General features: G+C 42.2%; 1 protein-coding gene across 1 annotated transcript in view; it reads right to left on the reverse strand.

The window, feature by feature from the left end:
* LOC122795046 (RING finger protein 145-like) overlaps positions 1 to 23,016 on the reverse strand; it is a 689,797-nt gene that overhangs the window by 443,368 nt on the left and 223,413 nt on the right. The window contains exon 4 of the mRNA XM_044063623.1: positions 3,226 to 3,404. Coding sequence (XP_043919558.1) covers positions 3,226 to 3,404 — 179 coding nt within the window. The remainder of the gene's footprint in view (positions 1 to 3,225; positions 3,405 to 23,016) is intronic.

Consider the following 23,016-nt stretch of genomic DNA (forward strand, 5'->3'; position numbering starts at 1 on the left):
AGCTTCGTCTGTTTTGGACCTCAACGGTCTGTCTCTGTCCTGTTCTTTGCGTTTTTTGTGAACTCCGGTAGACTATTGCTATCTGATGACATTTTAGTATAGTTAAATCTGTTTCCAAAACATTTTGAAGCAAAGATATACAGACATTTAGTAGTGTGTTGGTTAAATCTAGCACAAAACCGACAGCTAGGCACGTTATGATCAGGGCCTAGGCAAGGAATACAGTATAAATGGAAATCCTCATGAGGTATTTGCTTCCCACAAGTAATGCAATTATTAACTTTTACTGACATCGGTATGGAGCAAGAAAAAGTTTCCCCAAGGGGGTACTTAGCTTTAGTGAAGACTTTGGTTCTGAAACTCAAATTCAAAATTTTCAGGGGTCGGCCGACCGGCACTTGCGAACTGCTTCTGCTTCGGGCACCGCGTGGCAAGAAAGACTAAAGAAAATGTGGTCGGCTGACTGTTTTATACCCCTGACGTCATGGAAGAGGAGACAGCAACCAACGCAGGACCCAAGACTTTGGAATTCAGGCCGACTGAGGGCACCCTGCCAGCAGATTACACAAATGTAATGATTGCAACAGTGAAATATGAAGAACATTGGTTATTCCGCTCCACAAAGGTGGAGCCACAACAGACCCAGGGAACTATCGTCCTATAAGCCTGACTAGCTTGGTCTGCAAGGCTATGGAGCAAATCATCATGGAACTCATTAACAGGGACATTGGGAACCTCCAAACATTGGACCCTACACAGTTTGGCTTTGTTAAGGGCAGATCATGCCTCCTAAACCTGGTGGACTTCTTTCAGTCAGTTACCAAGGCTACAGACGAGGGAAAGGTGGTACACACACAGCCTACCTAGACCACACAAAGGCCTTCTACACCATTCCCCATTCTGGTATTATAGACAAGCTCACCAGCCTGAACATAAACCCCTATATGTCACTAGATGGGTTGTCAATTGGTTCACGGACAGAACCCACACGGTGAGAGTTGCGGGAGCTAAGTCTGACTCTAAACTGATTACAACTGGCATTCCCCAGGGCTCAGTCTTAAGACCGCTCCTGTTTGGCATATATTTCTTGGAGGTACAGGCAAGCATAGGAGGACTATGGCTGACCAAGTTTGCAGACTACTGCAAACTAGGGGCTATAACTAACTCACCGGCTGACACAGACATCCTCCAAAAGGGTCTTACTGAGCCGGATAGCTGGTGTCAAAATCATGGCCTCAAGCTAAATGCCAAAATGTGCATAGTTATTCCATTGGAAATAAAGTACCTACAAACTACCACATAGGTGGTAGTCCCCTAAATACGGAAAACGTAATAATAGATCTGGGGACCCAAGTAGACAGTAATCTCTCCTTTGATAATCACATTACCAAAGTGGTTAGAAAATCCTTCTATGTGGCCCACCTAATCACAAAAGGGTTTGCATCCACATCAAAAAAGAGGTCATTGTGCCCCTCTACTCATCAGACCCATCATAGAGTACAACGCCCCATCTAGGATGTACCTTACAAGACACCTGCAACAGCTGGAAAGACCACAGAACTACCTCACCAAGAGGATCACTGGCCTAAAACATATGCCCTATGCAGCTCGACTGAAGAAACTCCAGCTGTACTCTGTTGCATACCGCCTGCTCAGAGGTGATCTCTGCCTGACATACAAGGCCACGTCCAACCCAGAATTGATGGATATGCTCCACCTAAAGAAAACCTTATCCCCTCCAGCCACGCGTTCTAGGAATCTAAACCTCACCACAACAATAAAAAGGATGTGCTGGAGGGATAGATTCCTGTCCCAGAGACTTCCCATGTTTTGGAACAAGATTGCAATCTACATTAGGCAGAGCTTCTTGCTAGCAATCTTCAAGAGAAACCTTGATGAGTGGATGAGAAAAAGTTTACCCCAGGGATCACATCAGTGGCTCTGCTGGACACAGGCACAGGGAACTAATCTAAGGGGGTGCCGAAAGCCAACACATTCTAGCTAGGCTTCTAAATGCCTTTGGGCAGACAGCCTAGTACCTACCTATGAGATTTTTGGTATTACCACTGATGAGCTCAGTTACGATACACTCCCCAACTCGGCAAATCAGGCTAGTTAAGCTGATGGGTCGGGTTTGTGGAAGGGCCACCCCTGTGAAGAGGCATCACTGTAGTGCACCATAAATCAGGAATACATTCTGCAGCTACGCTTAGCTTATACAATTTGAGGTGAGGTTTTAAGGTAGCTTGGTTGAAGCAATTTTTTAAAACATCAGGTAAGTTGTTAGATCCCATGGAACTTTGTACCTTTAGAACATGTCCCTTGAAGACAATATGGAGTATAATGAAATGTGGGATGTGTGGAATTTGTAAATGTGCTTCAGAGGTCAAGTCTGCAATAAAATTGTTGGTAGCATATTGGTGATGTCTAGTGGGTGGGAGTGGGTGTCACCATTTAGGCCAATATGTTAGCATTGTTTGATATTGCTCATTAGTTTTCTAATGTAGTTAAGGAGTTGCAATATAGTCAGTTTCAGAAGCTACCCTAAGCTACTGATGTGCGTCCTTAACTGCAATTAATAAAGTCTTAGCTGGCCAAGGGTATGTGTCTAGTTGGTCAACAATGAAAAAGCGCTTAGTTTTCCTGGCAACTGCACAACTTTGGGTCAACTTAAATAGCTCACTCATAGCTGCACATTATGCAAGCAAAGACAGAAGATAAGTCACATCTCTGAAACATTCCTTTACAGCACTTACAGCCTTGTGTTCTTACTCAAGTCAGCCCTCGTAGGGTTCTCCTCACTTACAGCCTTGTGTTCTTACTCAAGTCAGCCCTCGTAGGGTTCTCCTCACTTACAGCCTTGTGTTCTTACTCACAAGTCAGCCCTCGTAGGGTTCTCCTCACTTACAGCCTTGTGTTCTTACTCAAGTCAGCCCTCGTAGGGTTCTCCTCACTTACAGCCTTGTGTTCTTACTCAAGTCAGCCCTCGTAGGGTTCTCCTCACTTACAGCCTTGTTTTCTTACTCACAAGTCAGCCCTCGTAGGGTTCTCCTCTCATCACTTCCTTGCTACTCAATCATGGCTCCCAAAACAGCAATATCCAGCAGGAACAACGAAGTGAGAATCAGCACAAATGAAAGGTTTGGCTTTGTCTTGGTGTAAAACATGCTCAGTAACCTGGGGACTTCTCCCACCATTACTTTACGGTGACAGGTAATGGCTCACCTGTTGAGTAAGTTGAAGAAAAGCCGCTGGTAAGTCAGCGTGCTCCAGTCAGAAGTCACTTGGTGATAAAGCTGAAATGCAAACAATACAAGCCAGAACACCAAGAAGAGAGCAGGCACAGCCAAATAGCTCCAGAGAGACACAACCACTGCCAGAAGTCGGGACATGTCCGTTAATACCTATGGAAACATAAAATACATTGATCACACTGAATGGCTTTCAATTACTTCTATAAAACTGCTGTGCCTTTTAGAATCAAAACAAAAAAGCAGCACGCACAATCTACTACCAAAATATTACTACATCATTTGAAAAACTGCATATCAAAAGCATTACACTGTCAACGGTTTGTAATTATACATCTATGCCCACAATGAGCTCTGTAAGTAAATCCACTGTAACAGTACATATACTAGATCACTGCTGCAGTAGTCTAAGCTGTACAGATTATGTCTTGCTAAAGACATGGTCAATGTCCAGCTTTCAAAGCTTCAGGCACCTTCCATGCATACTAACTTTTGTGGAGCATGAGGAGAGATGCATAAAAGCAGTGGTTAGGACTCCAAAAGCTTTACCACTTCCTTGCTTCAAAAAGGGAAGCTAGAGCCCTGAAAGGAAAATAGTTGTGTACAGTGCTTTTTTTTGTAAGCAAAAAGGTGATGGCACGCATATGTTGCATCATTTCAGTCAACCCCAGCTATCAGTCCCACCCTTTGCCCCCCCCCCATCCCAACCCCCCCCAATACTTTTTTTCTGCAAATCCTCTTTCATGAAAAATTAAATAAATAAAATCTTCTCTTAATAATGCAACAAGAGAAGTCACTTCTCACAGCAAATTATTAAGCACGATGTTGTGGTCAATCGTCATATAAAATGCACCATAATCAATCACACTGCTGCCCGTGCAGAACGAGAAGTGCTGCATGATAGTTTGGTCAGTCGTCATATAAAATGCAGCCTAATCAGTCACACTGCTGCCCGTGCAGAACGAGAAGTGCTGCATGATAGTGTGGTCAGTCATCATATAAAATGCAGCCTAATCAGTCACACCGCTGTAAGTGCAGAACGAGAAGTGCTGCATGATAGTGTGGACAGTCGTCATATAAAATGCAGCCTAATCAGTCACACCGCTGTACGTGCAGAACGAGAAGTGCTGCATGACAGTGTGGTCAGTCGTCATATAAAATGCAGCGTAATCAGTCACACCGCTGCACATGCAGAATGAGAAGTGCTGCATGATAGTGTGGTCAGTCATATAAAATGCAGCGTAATCAGTCACACCGCTGTACATGCAGAACGAGAAGTGCTGCATGATAGTGTGGTCAGTCGTCATATAAAATGCAGCGTAATCAGTCACACCGCTGTACGTGCAGAACGAGAAGTGCTGCATGACAGTGTGGTCAGTAGTCATATAAAATGCAGCCTAATCAGGCACACCGCTGTACGTGCAGAACGAGAAGTGCTGCATGATAGTGTGGTCAGTCATATAAAATGCAGCGTAATCAGTCACACCGCTGTACGTGCAGAATGAGAAGTGCTGCATGATAGTGTGGTCAGTCATATAAAATGCAGCCTAATCAGTCACACCGCTGTACGTGCAGAACGTGAAGGGCTGCATGATAGTGTGGTCAGTCATATAAAATGCAGCCTAATGAGTCACACCGCTGTACGTGCAGAACGAGAAGTGCTGCATGATAGAGTGGTCAGTCGTCATATAAAATGCAGCCTAATCAGTCACACCGCTGTACGTGCAGAATGAGAAGTGCTGCATGATAGCGTGGTCAGTCATATAAAATGCAGCCTAATCAGTCACACTGCTGTACATGCAGAATGAGAAGTGCTGCATGATAGTGTGGTCAGTCATATAAAATGCAGCCTAATCAGTCACACCGCTGTACATGCAGAACGAGAAGTGCTGCATGATAGTGTGGTCAGTCGTATATAAAATGCAGCCTAATCAGTCACACCGCTGTACGTGCAGAACGAGAAATGCTGCATGATAGTTTGGTCAGTCATATAAAATGCAGCCTAATCAGTCACACCACTGTCCGTGCAGAACGAGAAATGCTGCATGATAGTGTGGTCAGTCATATAAAATGCAGCCTAATCAGTCACACCGCTGTACGTGCAGAACGAGAAGTGCTGCATGATAGTGTGGTCAGTCATATAAAATGCAGTCTAATCAGTCACACCGCTGTACATGCAGAACGAGAAGTGCTGCATGATAGTGTGGTCAGTCGTCATATAAAATGCAGCGTAATCAGTCACACCGCTGTACGTGCAGAACGAGAAGTGCTGCATGATAGTGTGGTCAGTCATATAAAATGCAGCCTAATCAGTCACACCGCTGTCCGTGCAGAATGAGAAGTGCTGCATGATAGTGTGGTCAGTCATATAAAATGCAGCGTAATCAGTCACACCGCTGTACGTGCAGAACGAGAAGTGCTGCATGATAGTGTGGTCAGTCATATAAAATGCAGCCTAATCAGTCACACCGCTGTACATGCAGAACGAGAAGTGCTGCATGATAGTGTGGTCAGTCATATAAAATGCAGCCTAATCAGTCACACCGCTGTCCGTGCAGAACGAGAAGTGCTGCATGATAGTGTGGTCAGTCATATAAAATGCAGCCTAATCAGTCACACCACTGTACATGCAGAATGAGAAGTGCTGCATGATAGTGTGGTCAGTCGTCATATAAAATGCAGCCTAATCAGTCACACTGCTGTCCGTGCAGAACGAGAAGTGCTGCATGACAGTGTGGTCAGTCGTCATATAAAATGCAGCCTAATCAGTCACACCGCTGTACGTGCAGAACGAGAAGTGCTGCATGATAGTGTGGTCAGTCGTCATATAAAATGCAGCCTAATCAGTCACACCGCTGTACGTGCAGAACGAGAAGTGCTGCATGATAGGGTGGTCAGTCATATAAAATGCAGCCTAATCAGTCACACCGCTGTCCGTGCAGAACGAGAAGTGCTGCATGATAGTGTGGTCAGTCATATAAAATGCAGCCTAATCAGTCACACCACTGTACATGCAGAATGAGAAGTGCTGCATGATAGTGTGGTCAGTCGTCATATAAAATGCAGCCTAATCAGTCACACTGCTGTCCGTGCAGAACGAGAAGTGCTGCATGACAGTGTGGTCAGTCGTCATATAAAATGCAGCCTAATCAGTCACACCGCTGTACGTGCAGAACGAGAAGTGCTGCATGATAGTGTGGTCAGTCATATAAAATGCAGCCTAATCAGTCACACCGCTGCCCATGCAGAACGAGAACTGCTGCATGATAGTGTGGTCAGTCGTCATATAAAATGCAGCCTAATCAGTCACACCGCTGTCCGTGCAGAATGAGAAGTGCTGCATGATAGAGTTGTCAGTCATATAAAATGCAGCCTAATGAGTCACACCGCTGTACGTGCAGAACGAGAAGTGCTGCATGATAGTGTGGTCAGTCATATAAAATGCAGCGTAATCAGTCACACTGCTGTCCGTGCAGAACGAGAAGTGCTGCATGATAGTGTGGTCAGTCATATAAAATGCAGCCTAATCAGTCACACCGCTGTACATGCAGAACGAGAAGTGCTGCATGATAGTGTGGTCAGTCATATAAAATGCAGCCTAATCAGTCACACCGCTGTACGTGCAGAACGAGAAGTGCTGCATGATAGTGTGGTCAGTCATATAAAATGCAGCGTAATCAGTCACACCGCTGTACGTGCAGAACGAGAAGTGCTGCATGATAGTGTGGTCAGTCATATAAAATGCAGCCTAATCAGTCACACCGCTGTCCGTGCAGAACGAGAAATGCTGACCTTCACAGTACAGGAGCTGTAAACATTAGGCACTCTAGTCACAATACCAGTATACAGCTGCTTACATAAATTATATTTTTTTATGATTGATAATATTCCAAACATCTGTTTTAAAAGTTGGAACTTGGAACATTCATAACAACACCTTTTTGCTGAAGAATCTAAAGAAACTGGGGATAAATGTAAGAAATAAGCTAGATAATGCTACAGTCGTATGTACAGGCTACAGCCAACCCCCTCCACAAATAAGCTAGATAATGTTACAGTCGTATGTACAGGCTACAGCCAACCCCCTCCACAAATAAGCTAGATAATGTTACAGTCGTATGTACAGGCTACAGCCAACCCCCTCCACAAATAAGCTAGATAATGTTACAGTTGTATGTACAGGCTACAGCCAACCCCCTCCCCAAATAAGCTAGATAATGTTACAGTCGTATGTACAGGCTACAGCCAACCCCCTCCCCAAATAAGCCGGATAATGTTACAGTTTTATGTACAGGCTACAGCCAACCCCCTCCCCAAATAAGCTAGATAATGTTACAGTTGTATGTACAGGCTACAGCCAACCCCCTCCCTAAATAAGCTAGATAATGTTACAGTCGTATGTACAGGCTACAGCCAACCCCCTCCACAAATAAGCTAGATAATGTTACAGTCGTATGTACAGGCTACAGCCAACCCCCTCCACAAATAAGCTAGATAATGTTACAGTTGTATGTACAGGCTACAGCCAACCTCCTCCCCAAATAAGCTAGATAATGTTACAGTCATATGTACAGGCTACAGCCAACCCCCTCACCAAATAATCTAGATAATGTTACAGTTGTATGTACAGGCTACAGTCAACCCCCTCCCCAAATAAGCTAGATAATGTTGCAGTCGTATGTACAGGCTACAGCCAACCCCGTCCCCAAATAAGCCGGATAATGTTACAGTTTTATGTACAGGCTACAGCCAACCCCCTCCCCAAATAAGCTAGATAATGTTACAGTTCTACGCTGCTGTATTAAATTTTCTACAGCCGAATCACCTCCCCAAAGAATTACATTTCACAGATTTAACAAATGTGACAGTCTTCTGAGCTTCTGACAAAATGGACGTAGTAGGCAATACACATGTAAAACACTTAATATTCAACTTTCTGCCCTACCACCCTTCTACCATGTTCAAACTGACATACTGTTTAGCCGATAGGCACAACGACTAATTTCTCATTCCCCCTATTAATAACTAGCTGTATCTCGCTCTCTCTCTACTAAATTACTCTCCTAATGACAAAATCTCGTCTCCTTCCCTATCTTTACCTTTACAGAATGAATATATATTATACTTTTATGGAGTCTTACTTTCCTGTCATGCTGTAATACCATTTTTGTGGTCTGTACTTTATTATAATTTCCTGGGATAAATCTGTAAAATGGCCCAGAGAGACCAGTGTTCTACCCCAGTTAAACTGAAATAAATAATTAAAATACAATACGGGTAGATATCTAAATCTATGTCATTTCCATTAGTGATACATACATACCAGCGATTAATTCCTCTGTCTCTATTATTTAAAAAGGAGCCAGCTTAAAAACCATAAAACCCCGTACTGTAGACTAATTAGTCGCACCAAACCCCGTACTGTAGACTAATTAGTCGCACCAAACCCTGTACTGTAGACTAATTAGTTGCACCTCTTTTCTTAGCACCTCTTGTTATGTTTCAACGTCCTTGTTTTTGCCCTTTGAGTAACCAAGGAGAACTGGAAAAAGATGACCACTTTGACCAGTATACACAACATCTTATAAAGGACACCTCGTTTTATATTACCTGAAACGTCTTGCCATTTACACAGGCTGATCCCCCCAGTGCTGGTTACAGTCCTTGAACCCAGATGGATACATGCACTTTAGTCAAGACTCCAAACTCCAGAAATTAATGCACTTAGCTTCATTATGTGTTACTGATTATTTTATGAAAAGAAACGTACGCCAATTATGAGCGTTTTCGTAGAAAATCTTTTTTTTTGAGCCTTGGGTTCACACAAATTCTCAACTTTTAATATTCTACTTGCAGAACGTGTAGTAAAGTATCTCCACTATTTAACACACTTTCATTATGATTTTTATGGCCGTGTCTGCACCCAGTCTACGGCCGTGTCTGCACCCAATCTACGGCCGTGTCTGCACCCAATCTACGGCCGTGTCTGCACCCATTTCCTTCAGTGCTGTGAAGCACCACTGGCTACTACCAACGATATCACAGAATAAGTGCAAAATGACCACATCCTAGCTATCTCAAGAAATGCATGCTCCTAGCCACTGAAAGGAACGTTACAACAGCTGCTGTTATGGCTACAACAGTTAACTGAAGCAAGTCTTACAAATGCAAGCTTCACATCTGGGTAGGTAATCAGCAGTAAAGTATATATATTATATGCTGGATTATTACAAAGGGCAGTTTGACTTGTGGCACACGGTACATCAAACCAAATATGAGGCCACCGTCAACTGAACCCAAGGGTCAAAAAAGATTTACTATGAAGTTATTGTCAGTTTGACACCCACTCCCTACTGCAATATTCCAAGCACACATTTCGTTTTCTTTTTGTTAATGTAACCTAGGCAATTTTTTTCTTCAAAGCCAGCAGGCACCGAATTTGTAGATGAAACACTGAAATGCAAAGTTGTTTGCCAGTAGCAATCTCTTCATTAGTTACAGTTCTCCTTATTGTGGAATTATTCAGATGACTTTTACTTCTGCAGAGATTGTGCATATTGACTGATACTGGTCGATTGTAATGACAGAAGTTTGAGTGGCCTTTTACGGTTGAAATGTTCTGAACTGGGTAGCTTTGGCATTATTGGTTCACAGTTTTTGTTTCATTGCTTACTGGAAAATCTTCAAAACTACAAATTTAAAACACATTCTAACAAGTTGTGCTGTACTGTACAAGGAATAATATTTGGCACAATCAGGAAGGTGAATCAAAAAACACATGCATGAATGCATGGTCCTAAAAATGTGTGCAACAGGGCCATGGTTTGAAAAAGGGTAAAGGTAAATGTAATCCTCCACTGGCCAGATGTATTTTCGATGAATGTGGGTTTTAATGTAGCTTCAAAAATGTGACTTTCAGGGTCAGAGAAGTTTACTGTTGTTCATGCTGTTTTCATTGACACTGTGTGGTTTTGTTTAGCAAATGGCTATCAGTGCTTGTGCTATAAAATTTTAAATAAAAGTTAATTCCAAATAGCTGTAATCATTGTAGAAGTTGTGCATGTTTTTCATTTATATAAATGTACATACAGTGCCACGACAGACTGAAGTCAACAAGGCTGGCAGGAGAAACAAGGGTAGTCCAACTGTACATAATGCTAGGTTGAAGAATGTTTATTAGCATGGGCTTTCCTGGATCAATGAAGGAGGAGATCAGCCAGCGGATGGATATTTCTACCTGTTTTTCTTTTTTTCTTTTTTTTTTCTTTTTCTTTTTTTTTGGTAATTTAATAGGTTACAGCCCACTAGCAGTACTTCTTTGCCTGGGAAAGTAGTAAGGATGAGGGCTGCACTAATGCATTACAGCTGAGCCTGTAACTAAGGGAATAACTGTTGAATTAATCTGTCTGGCTATGGCACACAATTGCGCGGCAGCGAGCAGTGCTGCCCAATGTACAAACAAGCAGAAACCTGCTCAAATGCAGGGTTTAAATACCAGAAGCTAAAACTTAAAAATTTGAAAAAGGTTCAAAAGGACCAATGAAGATGCTTATTCCAATCCAAACCCTAGACCAACCAACCAGTCACCAGACAGTTTCCCCTTGATTGTGTCATGTAGTATGAAAACAACGATTTTGGAAGTAACACTTCATAGCTTTTTAATTGATGGCAAGTTCACTGAAAAATTATTGGTTAAGGCTGACAGGCTGAAATGGTTTCATATAAACGGGATCATAATTGATTACTGAATTTGTTTGATCTTGGAGATAGTTATATTAATTACAGATTTGGGCTAGGATCCCCACACACGTTTTGGGCAGCTTTGGTCACCCTGTAAAATAATTATTTTAAAATTTTCATGTAATCTATGAATTCAAATTGAGCACTTACAAATTCAGTGACAAATTAGTGTGATATAACTATCAGATTGCTTTTTACGCTACCAAAAGCGCTCACCAATCATAATTAAAACCCTCAAACTGTGTATCAATGACAATGGATGAATGGAGAATGGACTCCTATATGGTTAAAACAAAGCTCTTGTGACCTTTTTTAATCATAATTTGGACCAGTGGATGGAAATAGGAAATTTACCCCAAGACTGGCCCCTATCCTTCTGATGGACTGAGGCAGTGCTTAAACTCCCTACATTTCAGTAGGCCTCCTAACACACTTCTAATACACTGATGGCCAGACCCAAACAAAATCCACTACAAATGAGAAGTAGTTAAACACCTATGGAATAACACAGTGGAAGCATGGCTGGACATAAAATCTCCCATCAGGAATGAAAGCCTAGGACACACCTAAGAACCTAAGACAGTTTTCTCATTACTGTCTGCATCTCATATCTTCTCACAGACATAGATATATTGTAACTGATATTATTTGGATAGTACTACAGGAACATTTATCCCTAAATTTGAAGAAGTACTTACACCTTTCCCCTCCTTACTCTTCCTTCTTCACTCACTTCCTTACTTTATCAAAGTCTTTCCCTCGGCCTTCGCTCTAAGTGTACCATAAGCCTGCTTTTTTCTCTCACTTCCCGTTTGTATTATACTAACTTACCTTTAATTTCTCTACAAACTGGCTAAGGTTTCTCTGAATATTAAATCATTGTCATGTAACTTCTAACTATTCTTAACCACTATGTTCATATGGGGTGGGAGGTTGGCATAATGGTTAAGGTATTTGCCTTATAAACCAAAGGTGCAGGGTTAGATTCTCACACTGGGTAACTGGCTAGGCTTAAAATGGCCCGCAAAGGCCAGTAGCCTAGCACTAATCTAGGAGTCTATTTTTATGTCTAATTTGGTATAATTAAACAATAGACTATTATTTTTGAACACTGTAAAATTAATTATTGTTCTTACAAATGTTTTGTAATACTTTTCTTACTAGGTCTCAGCTGAAAACAGTCTCCTACCCAGTTGGACTTTCCATGTAATCAAATGTCAATAAATATTGCAGGGTTAGCAATAAATGGTCACGACTGGAATCAGTCTACTTTGTACAATGCCAAAATAATTAGAGAGTATATAAGTAAAAGGCAATTCCTGGTGTTTGCCATACTTTCACTGTTTTACTCGCCATATTTTGCCAGTAGGCCAAGAATAAGGGAATGATTACATATATTCTGACTCAAAAAATGCATCTTAACTTTCATCTTCACCAATAGCGAATAGTAACATCACATCAGATAGTGAACCCATCTTTGCACATACCCAATAAAATGTTAACACCTTTAATAAAGTCTTACTTTGTAGACACTGACATAACTATATATACAATAACAGAAAAGAAAAATCATTGCAAAAATGTTTCAGCCATATAAAATTGTGCAGTCACTCAAAACCACTACGCATACACACATGCACACACCAGCTACACAGTCCGCAATCTTTACAAGGCACCTTAAGACTTCTTGAACTCTTACCATGAAAAATCATTATTGTGGACCTAATCCTGGACTAGAAACAAGACACATAAAGGCTAAGAAATCTACATAGTTGTTCATTAACAGTCTTCTAGAAATGGTTACAGAAGGTTATGCCCTAACGCAGCTGCAGGAAAAATCCACTATTAGACAAAATTATTACAAATATACCAGACAAGTGGACAATCCTGGAAATACTGCCCAACTGCAAATCCCTTTTATTAACTGACTTAGAATTCACTGATTTGACAGCAATGTGCAACTGTACAGATCTAAAATCTACCACCATAGCATTCTATAACCTTATTGATCAGATGGAGGCTAGACCTTACCCATTTAAGAAAAGAAAAATGTAGGGAAATAAACTAGCATAGTTAGGTGCAGAACTACAGGCACTGATACAAGCCCTGGACTGAATAAAAAAATAAACAAGAAGTTTTATCAGCAATTGAAATGCATTACTATGATCAAAGCCAATACAGGGAATGGTGCTTACCTTAGGAATCTGCAAGCAATCCATCGAGTGCAGCCAAAGAAAGCTGGCAAACGATTAAAACGCACAGTACCAACAGAAAATTCACAAAAGTAAAGTCAACTAAAAAACTAGTCTTTAACCTCAATTAAAGATGCTCGTCTCCTTCAACCAATATATCTGAAAAGCATTCCTGCCACTACCTCATATACCTCACCATACAAACTACAATTATACCCCCTCCCCATACTACATACAAAAGACAGTTTAAAAAATCCTGGATAAAGCTAATTTTGGTACTACTCACATTTCCATACATTTCATTCCAAACTATGAAGACAGGTGAAGACTGCACAATATAGAAGTTTATAATAATGGCTAATACCCCACCCCTTTTTAAGCATGCTTTAATTAACTGATACACTCCCAAAACTACCATTTCCCACAATTATTTCTGACTACTGATATTTTCAAATATGTGTAGCTTGGCTAAAAAGTTTGGAAAAAAAATAATCTATGAATAACTGTTGTAGTGCACACGGAAATACTGCTTTTTCACTGACAAACAATATGGAGTTTGGCCTGAATAATTTACTATAACAGCAAACTTTATATCTTACTAATAAGATCCTGAAAACTATGGAAGAACACATTCTCAGATGAGTTCTTTTACTAGATTTAAAAAGGTACCACTGCAATTATTACTAGTTGAATTGAATGTTTTAACATGTACCATTCATACAGAACATTCACAGTAGCAAACTGCAATATGCACACCAGTAGAGACATCCTCAATTACAGAGTTCCTCTGTTATTCTGATAATCTTTAAGCTCCCATTGCCATTGTATTTCATAGTTTCTGATGGAATTAATTTCCTACACACACTAGTCTTTAACACGCACAGTTGCACACCTACCTGCCAGCTGCCACTCACTCGTTCATTCATACGTAGTCCACACTGCAGTCCAAACATCTTCTCAGGAATTCAAATTCCACGTGCGCAGAAGAGGAAGACAAACAGTCGCACAGACGCAAAATCTTCTGCATCTGTGCGACAGGACACAAAGGGCTTTTTTTTTTTTTTATAAATGCGAACATTAATTTCCCTTCCCCCTGCTAGCACAGCAACAGTACACCATACAGGTGTGTACCACTGCAAAAAAGTCATGGTTGTGTAAGAACTTACCATAACAGTTGCTGTCCTAATGATCACCACTGCAGAATTCCAAAATTTGTAGGTTATCCTGCCAAGGGTAGCCTGACATCCACTGGGGTATCACAGCAAAGAAATCTTCTTGATGCTTCATACATCCAACATATGACTGCATCCCATTGGCCTAGGGGCACATATGCAAAAGTATAAGCACAAGATTCAGACCATCTATAGCCTCAGGAGAACCCCAGAAATGATCAGACAGGTAATGACAGAGGAACATGACTAGCCTCAGGAGAACCCCAGAAATGATCAGACAGGTAATGACAGAGAAACATGACTAGCCTCAGGAGAACCCCAGAAATGATCAGACAGGTAATGACAGAGGAACATGACTAGCCTCAGGAGAACCCCAGAAATGATCAGACAGGTAATGACAGAGGAACATGACTAGCCTCAGGAGAACCCCAGAAATGATCAGACTGGTAATGACTAGCCTCAGGAGAACCCCAGAAATGATCAGACTGGTAATGACAGAGAAGCTTGACTAGCCTCAGGAGAACCCCAGAAATGATCAGACTGGTAATGACAGAGGAACATGACTAGCCTCAGGACAACCCCAGAAATGATCAGACTGGTAATGACAGAGGAACATGACTAGCCTCAGGAGAACCCCAGAAATGATCAGACTGGTAATGACAGAGGAACATGACTAGCCTCAGGACAACCCCAGAAATGATCAGACTGGTAATGACAGAGGAACATGACTAGCCTCAGGAGAACCCCAGAAATGATCAGACTGGTAATGACAGAGAAACATGACTAGCCTCAGGAGAACCCCAGAAATGATCAGACAGGTAATGACAGAGGAACATGACTAGCCTCAGGAGAACCCCAGAAATGATCAGACTGGTAATGACAGAGAAACATGACTAGCCTCAGGAGAACCCCAGAAATGATCAGACAGGTAATGACAGAGAAACATGACTAGCCTCAGGAGAACCCTAGAAAGGATCAGACAGGTAATGACAGAGGAACATGACTAGCCTCAGGAGAACCCTAGAAATGATCAGACAGGTAATGACACAGAAACATGACTAGCCTCAGGAGAACCCCAGAAATGATCAGACTGGTAATGACAGAGAAACATGACTAGCCTCAGGAGAACCCCAGAAATGATCAGACAGGTAATGACGGAGGAACATGACTAGCCTCAGGAGAACCCCAGAAATGATCAGACAGGTAATGACAGAGAAACATAACTAGCCTCAGGAGAACCCCAGAAATGATCAGACAGGTAATGACAGAGGAACATGACTAGCCTCAGGACAACCCCAGAAATGATCAGACAGGTAATGACAGAGAAACATGACTAGCCTCAGGAGAACCCCAGAAATGATCAGACAAGTAATGACAGAGAAACATGACTAGCCTCAGGAGAACCCTAGAAATGATCAGACTAGTAATGACAGAGAAGCTTGACTAGCCTCATGAGAACCCCAGAAATGATCAGACAGGTAATGACAGAGAAGCTTGACTAGCCTCAGGAGAACCCCAGAAATGATCAGACTGGTAATGACAGAGAAGCTTGACTAGTCTCAGGAGAACCCCAGAAATGATCAGACTGGTAATGACAGAGAAACATGACTAGCCTTAGGAGAACCCCAGAAATGATCAGACAGGTAATGACAGAGGAACATGACTAGCCTCAGGACAACCCCAGAAATGATCAGACTGGTAATGACAGAGAAACATGACTAGCCTCATGAGAACCCTAGAAATGATCAGACTAGTAATGACAGAGAAGCTTGACTAGCCTCATGAGAACCCCAGAAATGATCAGACAGGTAATGACAGAGAAGCTTGACTAGTCTCAGGAGAACCCCAGAAATGATCAGACTGATAATGATAGAGAAGCTTGACTAGCCTCATGAGAACCCCAGAAATGATCAGACAGGTAATGACAGAGAAGCTTGACTAGTCTCAGGAGAACCCCAGAAATGATCAGACTGGTAATGATAGAGAAGCTTGACTAGTCTCAGGAGAACCCCAGAAATGATCAGACTGATAATGATAGAGAAGCTTGACTAGCCTCAGTAGAACCCCAGAAAAGATCAGACTGGTAATGATAGAGAAGCTTGACTAGCCTCAGGAGAACCCCAGAAATGATCAGACTGGTAATGAAAGATAAGCTTGACTAGCCTCAGGAGAACTCCAGAAATGATCAGACTGGTAATGACAGAGAAGCTTGACTAGCCTCAGGAGAACCCCAGAAATGATCAGACTGGTAATGACAGAGAAGCTTGACTAGCCTCAGGAGAACTCCAGAAATGATCAGACTGGTAATGATAGAGAAGCTTGACTAGCCTCAGGAGAACCCCAGAAATGATCAGACAGGTAATGACAGAGAAACTTGACCAAGGCAGTACAAGTGTGTGCTTGAATGCAGAAAGGCAGCTGTCTAGATTGATTTGCAGATGGGAGAAGGTGGGAGGGAAGCAATACTCCAAATTGATCAGCAGGACATCTACTGTTACGGCAAGTTTGTACACAAGTGTACTCTGTCCGTCTGTAGACCACTACTGCAGTGTGTACTATGTCTGTCTGTAGACCACTACTGCAGTGTGTACTATGTCTGTCTGTAGACCACTACTGCAGCACGTACTCTGTCTGTCTGTAGACCACTATTGTACACCAATACTTTTGGTGGTTGTCAAGCTAACAGATGTTGAACAGGTAGGACTAGGGAAATGCGTGCTGTCTACTAGTTCTAAGAGTACAGATCTAGCAAAGGAGGTCTTACTTATGGAATAAAAGCATCTGTACTGCAATGTTTGGTGAAAGTGTGCACAGAGATACAGCTGGGGCCTCGAGTATTGACCTGGAATAAATACCTTTGAAGGAGGTGTCTGATGAAGAGGCTGCTCTGGTCAAGTGAGCCTTAACAGCTGCTGGCAGGTATTCTACATGGAATGTGTAACAAGGAAATGGATTTAGAAATCCAACTGGAAACAGTCTGTTTGAAAACCGGGCTTCTCAATTTATCCTCCTGGAAAGAGAGAGCTGTTCGGTCTTTCTGAAAAGTATATTTTTCAAAAAATAAAATCTCAACTGCCTGCACACATCTACAGAGTGAAGAATTCTCTCACCCTAGTATTGAGGGTTAGGAAAAAATGACTGGTAAATTAATGGATTTGTTCAGACTCAATTATTATACCACTTCAGGCATAAAGGAGAGGTTCGTCCTTAGTGTGACCCTATCCTTATGGGAGATGAGGAAAGGTGCGTTTGCCATAAGAGCTTGCAATTCTTGAGACTCCTCTAGCAGAGTAGGAGTGACCAGTGGAACCGCGTCCCATCTACAGAATTCTACAGAGTCTGAAGCTGCTGGTTCAAAGGGGAGGGGATCACTGGAACGGGGATGCCCTTCTTAGGACGGTTCAGATGAAGGATGCCTTTTAAGAACTTTGATTTCAATCATGGAGAGCAATGGCAGATTTAAAGGCAGTCAAGGAGACATGGCACACACATTGGATTTGATGGAGGGTAGCTCATATGCATGTATGAGAGAATAATAGGAACACCCCACCCAAAAGGGGTTCCTTGTTCTTTTTGTGACCCATATGGAAAACCTTTTCTGCTTGGATATACACGATTTTCTTTCCTCTTGGAGCAGCTGCTCTGAGAACGGATGCCTAAAAGGAATTAAAATCCTATCACACTCAGACTGAATGCCTGAAGATTGTGGTGAAGAGGAGAGAGAGAGAGAGTGTTCTGTGCAAGTCCACTTTGTGGAGTTACTTGACATGATTTCCTCATGAACAGAAAAAGCAGAAGGGGAACCAATGCTGCCTGGGCCAAAAGGGAGCCACCAGCAAAATTTTTACTATCCTTTTTGATATTCAAGACACGTTTTGGGATTGGGGGAAAGACCTACAGACACTTCTGCCTCCAGCTGAAGGACATGACATCTATACTCTTCAGGACTGGAGACAGGGAAGCAAAATACAATTGTGAAAAATCTTACCATAACAGTAAATGTCCTTTTCATTGCTGCAGTATTCTTCACCTAACATGGATCACCTGCCAAGGATAGCCAGCTGTGCAGCCAATATACCAAAAAGACTTCAGCTCTTACAGAGTATCATGCATCACACATATGCTCCCATTACATGACATAGGGCATAAAGGTGACATATAGGCATCACACAAATGCTCCCGTTACATGACACAGGGCATAAAGGTGACGTACAGGCATCAGACATATGCTCCCGGTACATGACATAGGGCATAAAGGTGACATATAGACAAAGATACTCAGAAGTGGAAAAGCCTTAGGAGGAACAGAACAACCTCAGGGATAAACAGGAATATTTGCATCCAAAAGGAAAAGGGCCTCTTGACCAGGACAACAGCCAGAGAACATGGCAAGAGTAAAGACAAAGGAAGTGGGGGGGGGGGGGTTGAATACTGCAACAAGTGAAGACAAGGGCATCTACTGTTATGGTAGGATTTTACATAGCTGTACTACATCCTCCCACATCACAGTTTGTAATACCCTTCACCCAAGGGCATCTACTGTTATGGTAGGATTTTACATAGCTGTACTACATCCTCCCACATCACAGTTTGTAATACCCTTCACCCAAGGGCATCTACTGTTATGGTAGGATTTTACATAGCTGTACTACATCCTCCCACATCACAGTTTGTAATACCCTTCACCCAAGGGCATCTACTGTTATGGTAGGATTTTACATAGCTGTACTACATCCTCCCACATCACAGTTTGTAATACCCTTCACCCAAGGGCATCTACTGTTATGGTAGGATTTTACATAGCTGTACTACATCCTCCCACATCACAGTTTGTAATACCCTTCACCCAAGGGCATCTACTGTTATGGTAGGATTTTACATAGCTGTACTACATCCTCCCACATCACAGTTTGTAATACCCTTCACCCAAGGGCATCTACTGTTATGGTAGGATTTTACATAGCTGTACTACATCCTCCCACATCACAGTTTGTAATACCCTTCACCCAAGGGCATCTACTGTTATGGTAGGATTTTACATAGCTGTACTACATCCTCCCACATCACAGTTTGTAATACCCTTCACCCAAGGGCATCTACTGTTATGGTAGGATTTTACATAGCTGTACTACATCCTCCCACATCACAGTTTGTAATACTCTTCACCCAAGGGCATCTACTGTTATGGTAGGATTTTACATAGCTGTACTACATCCTCCCACATCACAGTTTGTAATACCCTTCACCCAAGGGCATCTACTGTTATGGTAGGATTTTACATAGCTGTACTACATCCTCCCACATCACAGTTTGTAATACCCTTCACCCAAGGGCATCTACTGTTATGGTAGGATTTTACATAGCTGTACTACATCCTCCCACATCACAGTTTGTAATACCCTTCACCCAAGGGCATCTACTGTTATGGTAGGATTTTACATAGCTGTACTACATCCTCCCACATCACAGTTTGTAATACCCTTCACCCAAGGGCATCTACTGTTATGGTAGGATTTTACATAGCTGTACTACATCCTCCCACATCACAGTTTGTAATACCCTTCACCCAAGGGCATCTACTGTTATGGTAGGATTTTACATAGCTGTACTACATCCTCCCACATCACAGTTTGTAATACCCTTCACCCAAGGGCATCTACTGTTATGGTAGGATTTTACATAGCTGTACTACATCCTCCCACATCACAGTTTGTAATACCCTTCACCCAAGGGCATCTACTGTTATGGTAGGATTTTACATAGCTGTACTACATCCTCCCACATCACAGTTTGTAATACCCTTCACCCAAGGGCATCTACTGTTATGGTAGGATTTTACATAGCTGTACTACATCCTCCCACATCACAGTTTGTAATACCCTTCACCCAAGGGCATCTACTGTTATGGTAGGATTTTACATAGCTGTACTACATCCTCCCACATCACAGTTTGTAATACCCTTCACCCAAGGGCATCTACTGTTATGGTAGGATTTTACATAGCTGTACTACATCCTCCCACATCACAGTTTGTAATACCCTTCACCCAAGGGCATCTACTGTTATGGTAGGATTTTACATAGCTGTACTACATCCTCCCACATCACAGTTTGTAATACCCTTCACCCAAGGGCATCTACTGTTATGGTAGGATTTTACATAGCTGTACTACATCCTCCCACATCACAGTTTGTAATACCCTTCACCCAAGGGCATCTACTGTTATGGTAGGATTTTACATAGCTGTACTACATCCTCCCACATCACAGTTTGTAATACCCTTCACCCAAGGGCATCTACTGTTATGGTAGGATTTTACATAGCTGTACTACATCCTCCCACATCACAGTTTGTAATACCCTTCACCCAAGGGCATCTACTGTTATGGTAGGATTTTACATAGCTGTACTACATCCTCCCACATCACAGTTTGTAATACCCTTCACCCAAGGGCATCTACTGTTATGGTAGGATTTTACATAGCTGTACTACATCCTCCCACATCACAGTTTGTAATACCCTTCACCCAAGGGCATCTACTGTTATGGTAGGATTTTACATAGCTGTACTACATCCTCCCACATCACAGTTTGTAATACCCTTCACCCAAGGGCATCTACTGTTATGGTAGGATTTTACATAGCTGTACTACATCCTCCCACATCACAGTTTGTAATACCCTTCACCCAAGGGCATCTACTGTTATGGTAGGATTTTACATAGCTGTACTACATCCTCCCACATCACAGTTTGTAATACCCTTCACCCAAGGGCATCTACTGTTATGGTAGGATTTTACATAGCTGTACTACATCCTCCCACATCACAGTTTGTAATACCCTTCACCCAAGGGCATCTACTGTTATGGTAGGATTTTACATAGCTGTACTACATCCTCCCACATCACAGTTTGTAATACTCTTCACCCAAGGGCATCTACTGTTATGGTAGGATTTTACATAGCTGTACTACATCCTCCCACATCACAGTTTGTAATACCCTTCACCCAAGGGCATCTACTGTTATGGTAGGATTTTACATAGCTGTACTACATCCTCCCACATCACAGTTTGTAATACCCTTCACCCAAGGGCATCTACTGTTATGGTAGGATTTTACATAGCTGTACTACATCCTCCCACATCACAGTTTGTAATACCCTTCACCCAAGGGCATCTACTGTTATGGTAGGATTTTACATAGCTGTACTACATCCTCCCACATCACAGTTTGTAATACCCTTCACCCAAGGGCATCTACTGTTATGGTAGGATTTTACATAGCTGTACTACATCCTCCCACATCACAGTTTGTAATACCCTTCACCCAAGGGCATCTACTGTTATGGTAGGATTTTACATAGCTGTACTACATCCTCCCACATCACAGTTTGTAATACCCTTCACCCAAGGGCATCTACTGTTATGGTAGGATTTTACATAGCTGTACTACATCCTCCCACATCACAGTTTGTAATACCCTTCACCCAAGGGCATCTACTGTTATGGTAGGATTTTACATAGCTGTACTACATCCTCCCACATCACAGTTTGTAATACCCTTCACCCAAGGGCATCTACTGTTATGGTAGGATTTTACATAGCTGTACTACATCCTCCCACATCACAGTTTGTAATACCCTTCACCCAAGGGCATCTACTGTTATGGTAGGATTTTACATAGCTGTACTACATCCTCCCACATCACAGTTTGTAATACCCTTCACCCAAGGGCATCTACTGTTATGGTAGGATTTTACATAGCTGTACTACATCCTCCCACATCACAGTTTGTAATACTCTTCACCCAAGGGCATCTACTGTTATGGTAGGATTTTACATAGCTGTACTACATCCTCCCACATCACAGTTTGTAATACCCTTCACCCAAGGGCATCTACTGTTATGGTAGGATTTTACATAGCTGTACTACATCCTCCCACATCACAGTTTGTAATACCCTTCACCCAAGGGCATCTACTGTTATGGTAGGATTTTACATAGCTGTACTACATCCTCCCACATCACAGTTTGTAATACCCTTCACCCAAGGGCATCTACTGTTATGGTAGGATTTTACATAGCTGTACTACATCCTCCCACATCACAGTTTGTAATACCCTTCACCCAAGGGCATCTACTGTTATGGTAGGATTTTACATAGCTGTACTACATCCTCCCACATCACAGTTTGTAATACCCTTCACCCAAGGGCATCTACTGTTATGGTAGGATTTTACATAGCTGTACTACATCCTCCCACATCACAGTTTGTAATACCCTTCACCCAAGGGCATCTACTGTTATGGTAGGATTTTACATAGCTGTACTACATCCTCCCACATCACAGTTTGTAATACCCTTCACCCAAGGGCATCTACTGTTATGGTAGGATTTTACATAGCTGTACTACATCCTCCCACATCACAGTTTGTAATACCCTTCACCCAAGGGCATCTACTGTTATGGTAGGATTTTACATAGCTGTACTACATCCTCCCACATCACAGTTTGTAATACCCTTCACCCAAGGGCATCTACTGTTATGGTAGGATTTTACATAGCTGTACTACATCCTCCCACATCACAGTTTGTAATACCCTTCACCCAAGGGCATCTACTATTATGGTAGGATTTTACATAGCTGTACTACATCCTCCCA

Source organism: Protopterus annectens, chromosome 2.part1 (genome assembly GCF_019279795.1).
Source record: "Protopterus annectens isolate FY-2018-M chromosome 2.part1, PAN1.0, whole genome shotgun sequence".
Classification (NCBI taxonomy): Eukaryota; Metazoa; Chordata; order Ceratodontiformes; family Protopteridae; genus Protopterus; species Protopterus annectens.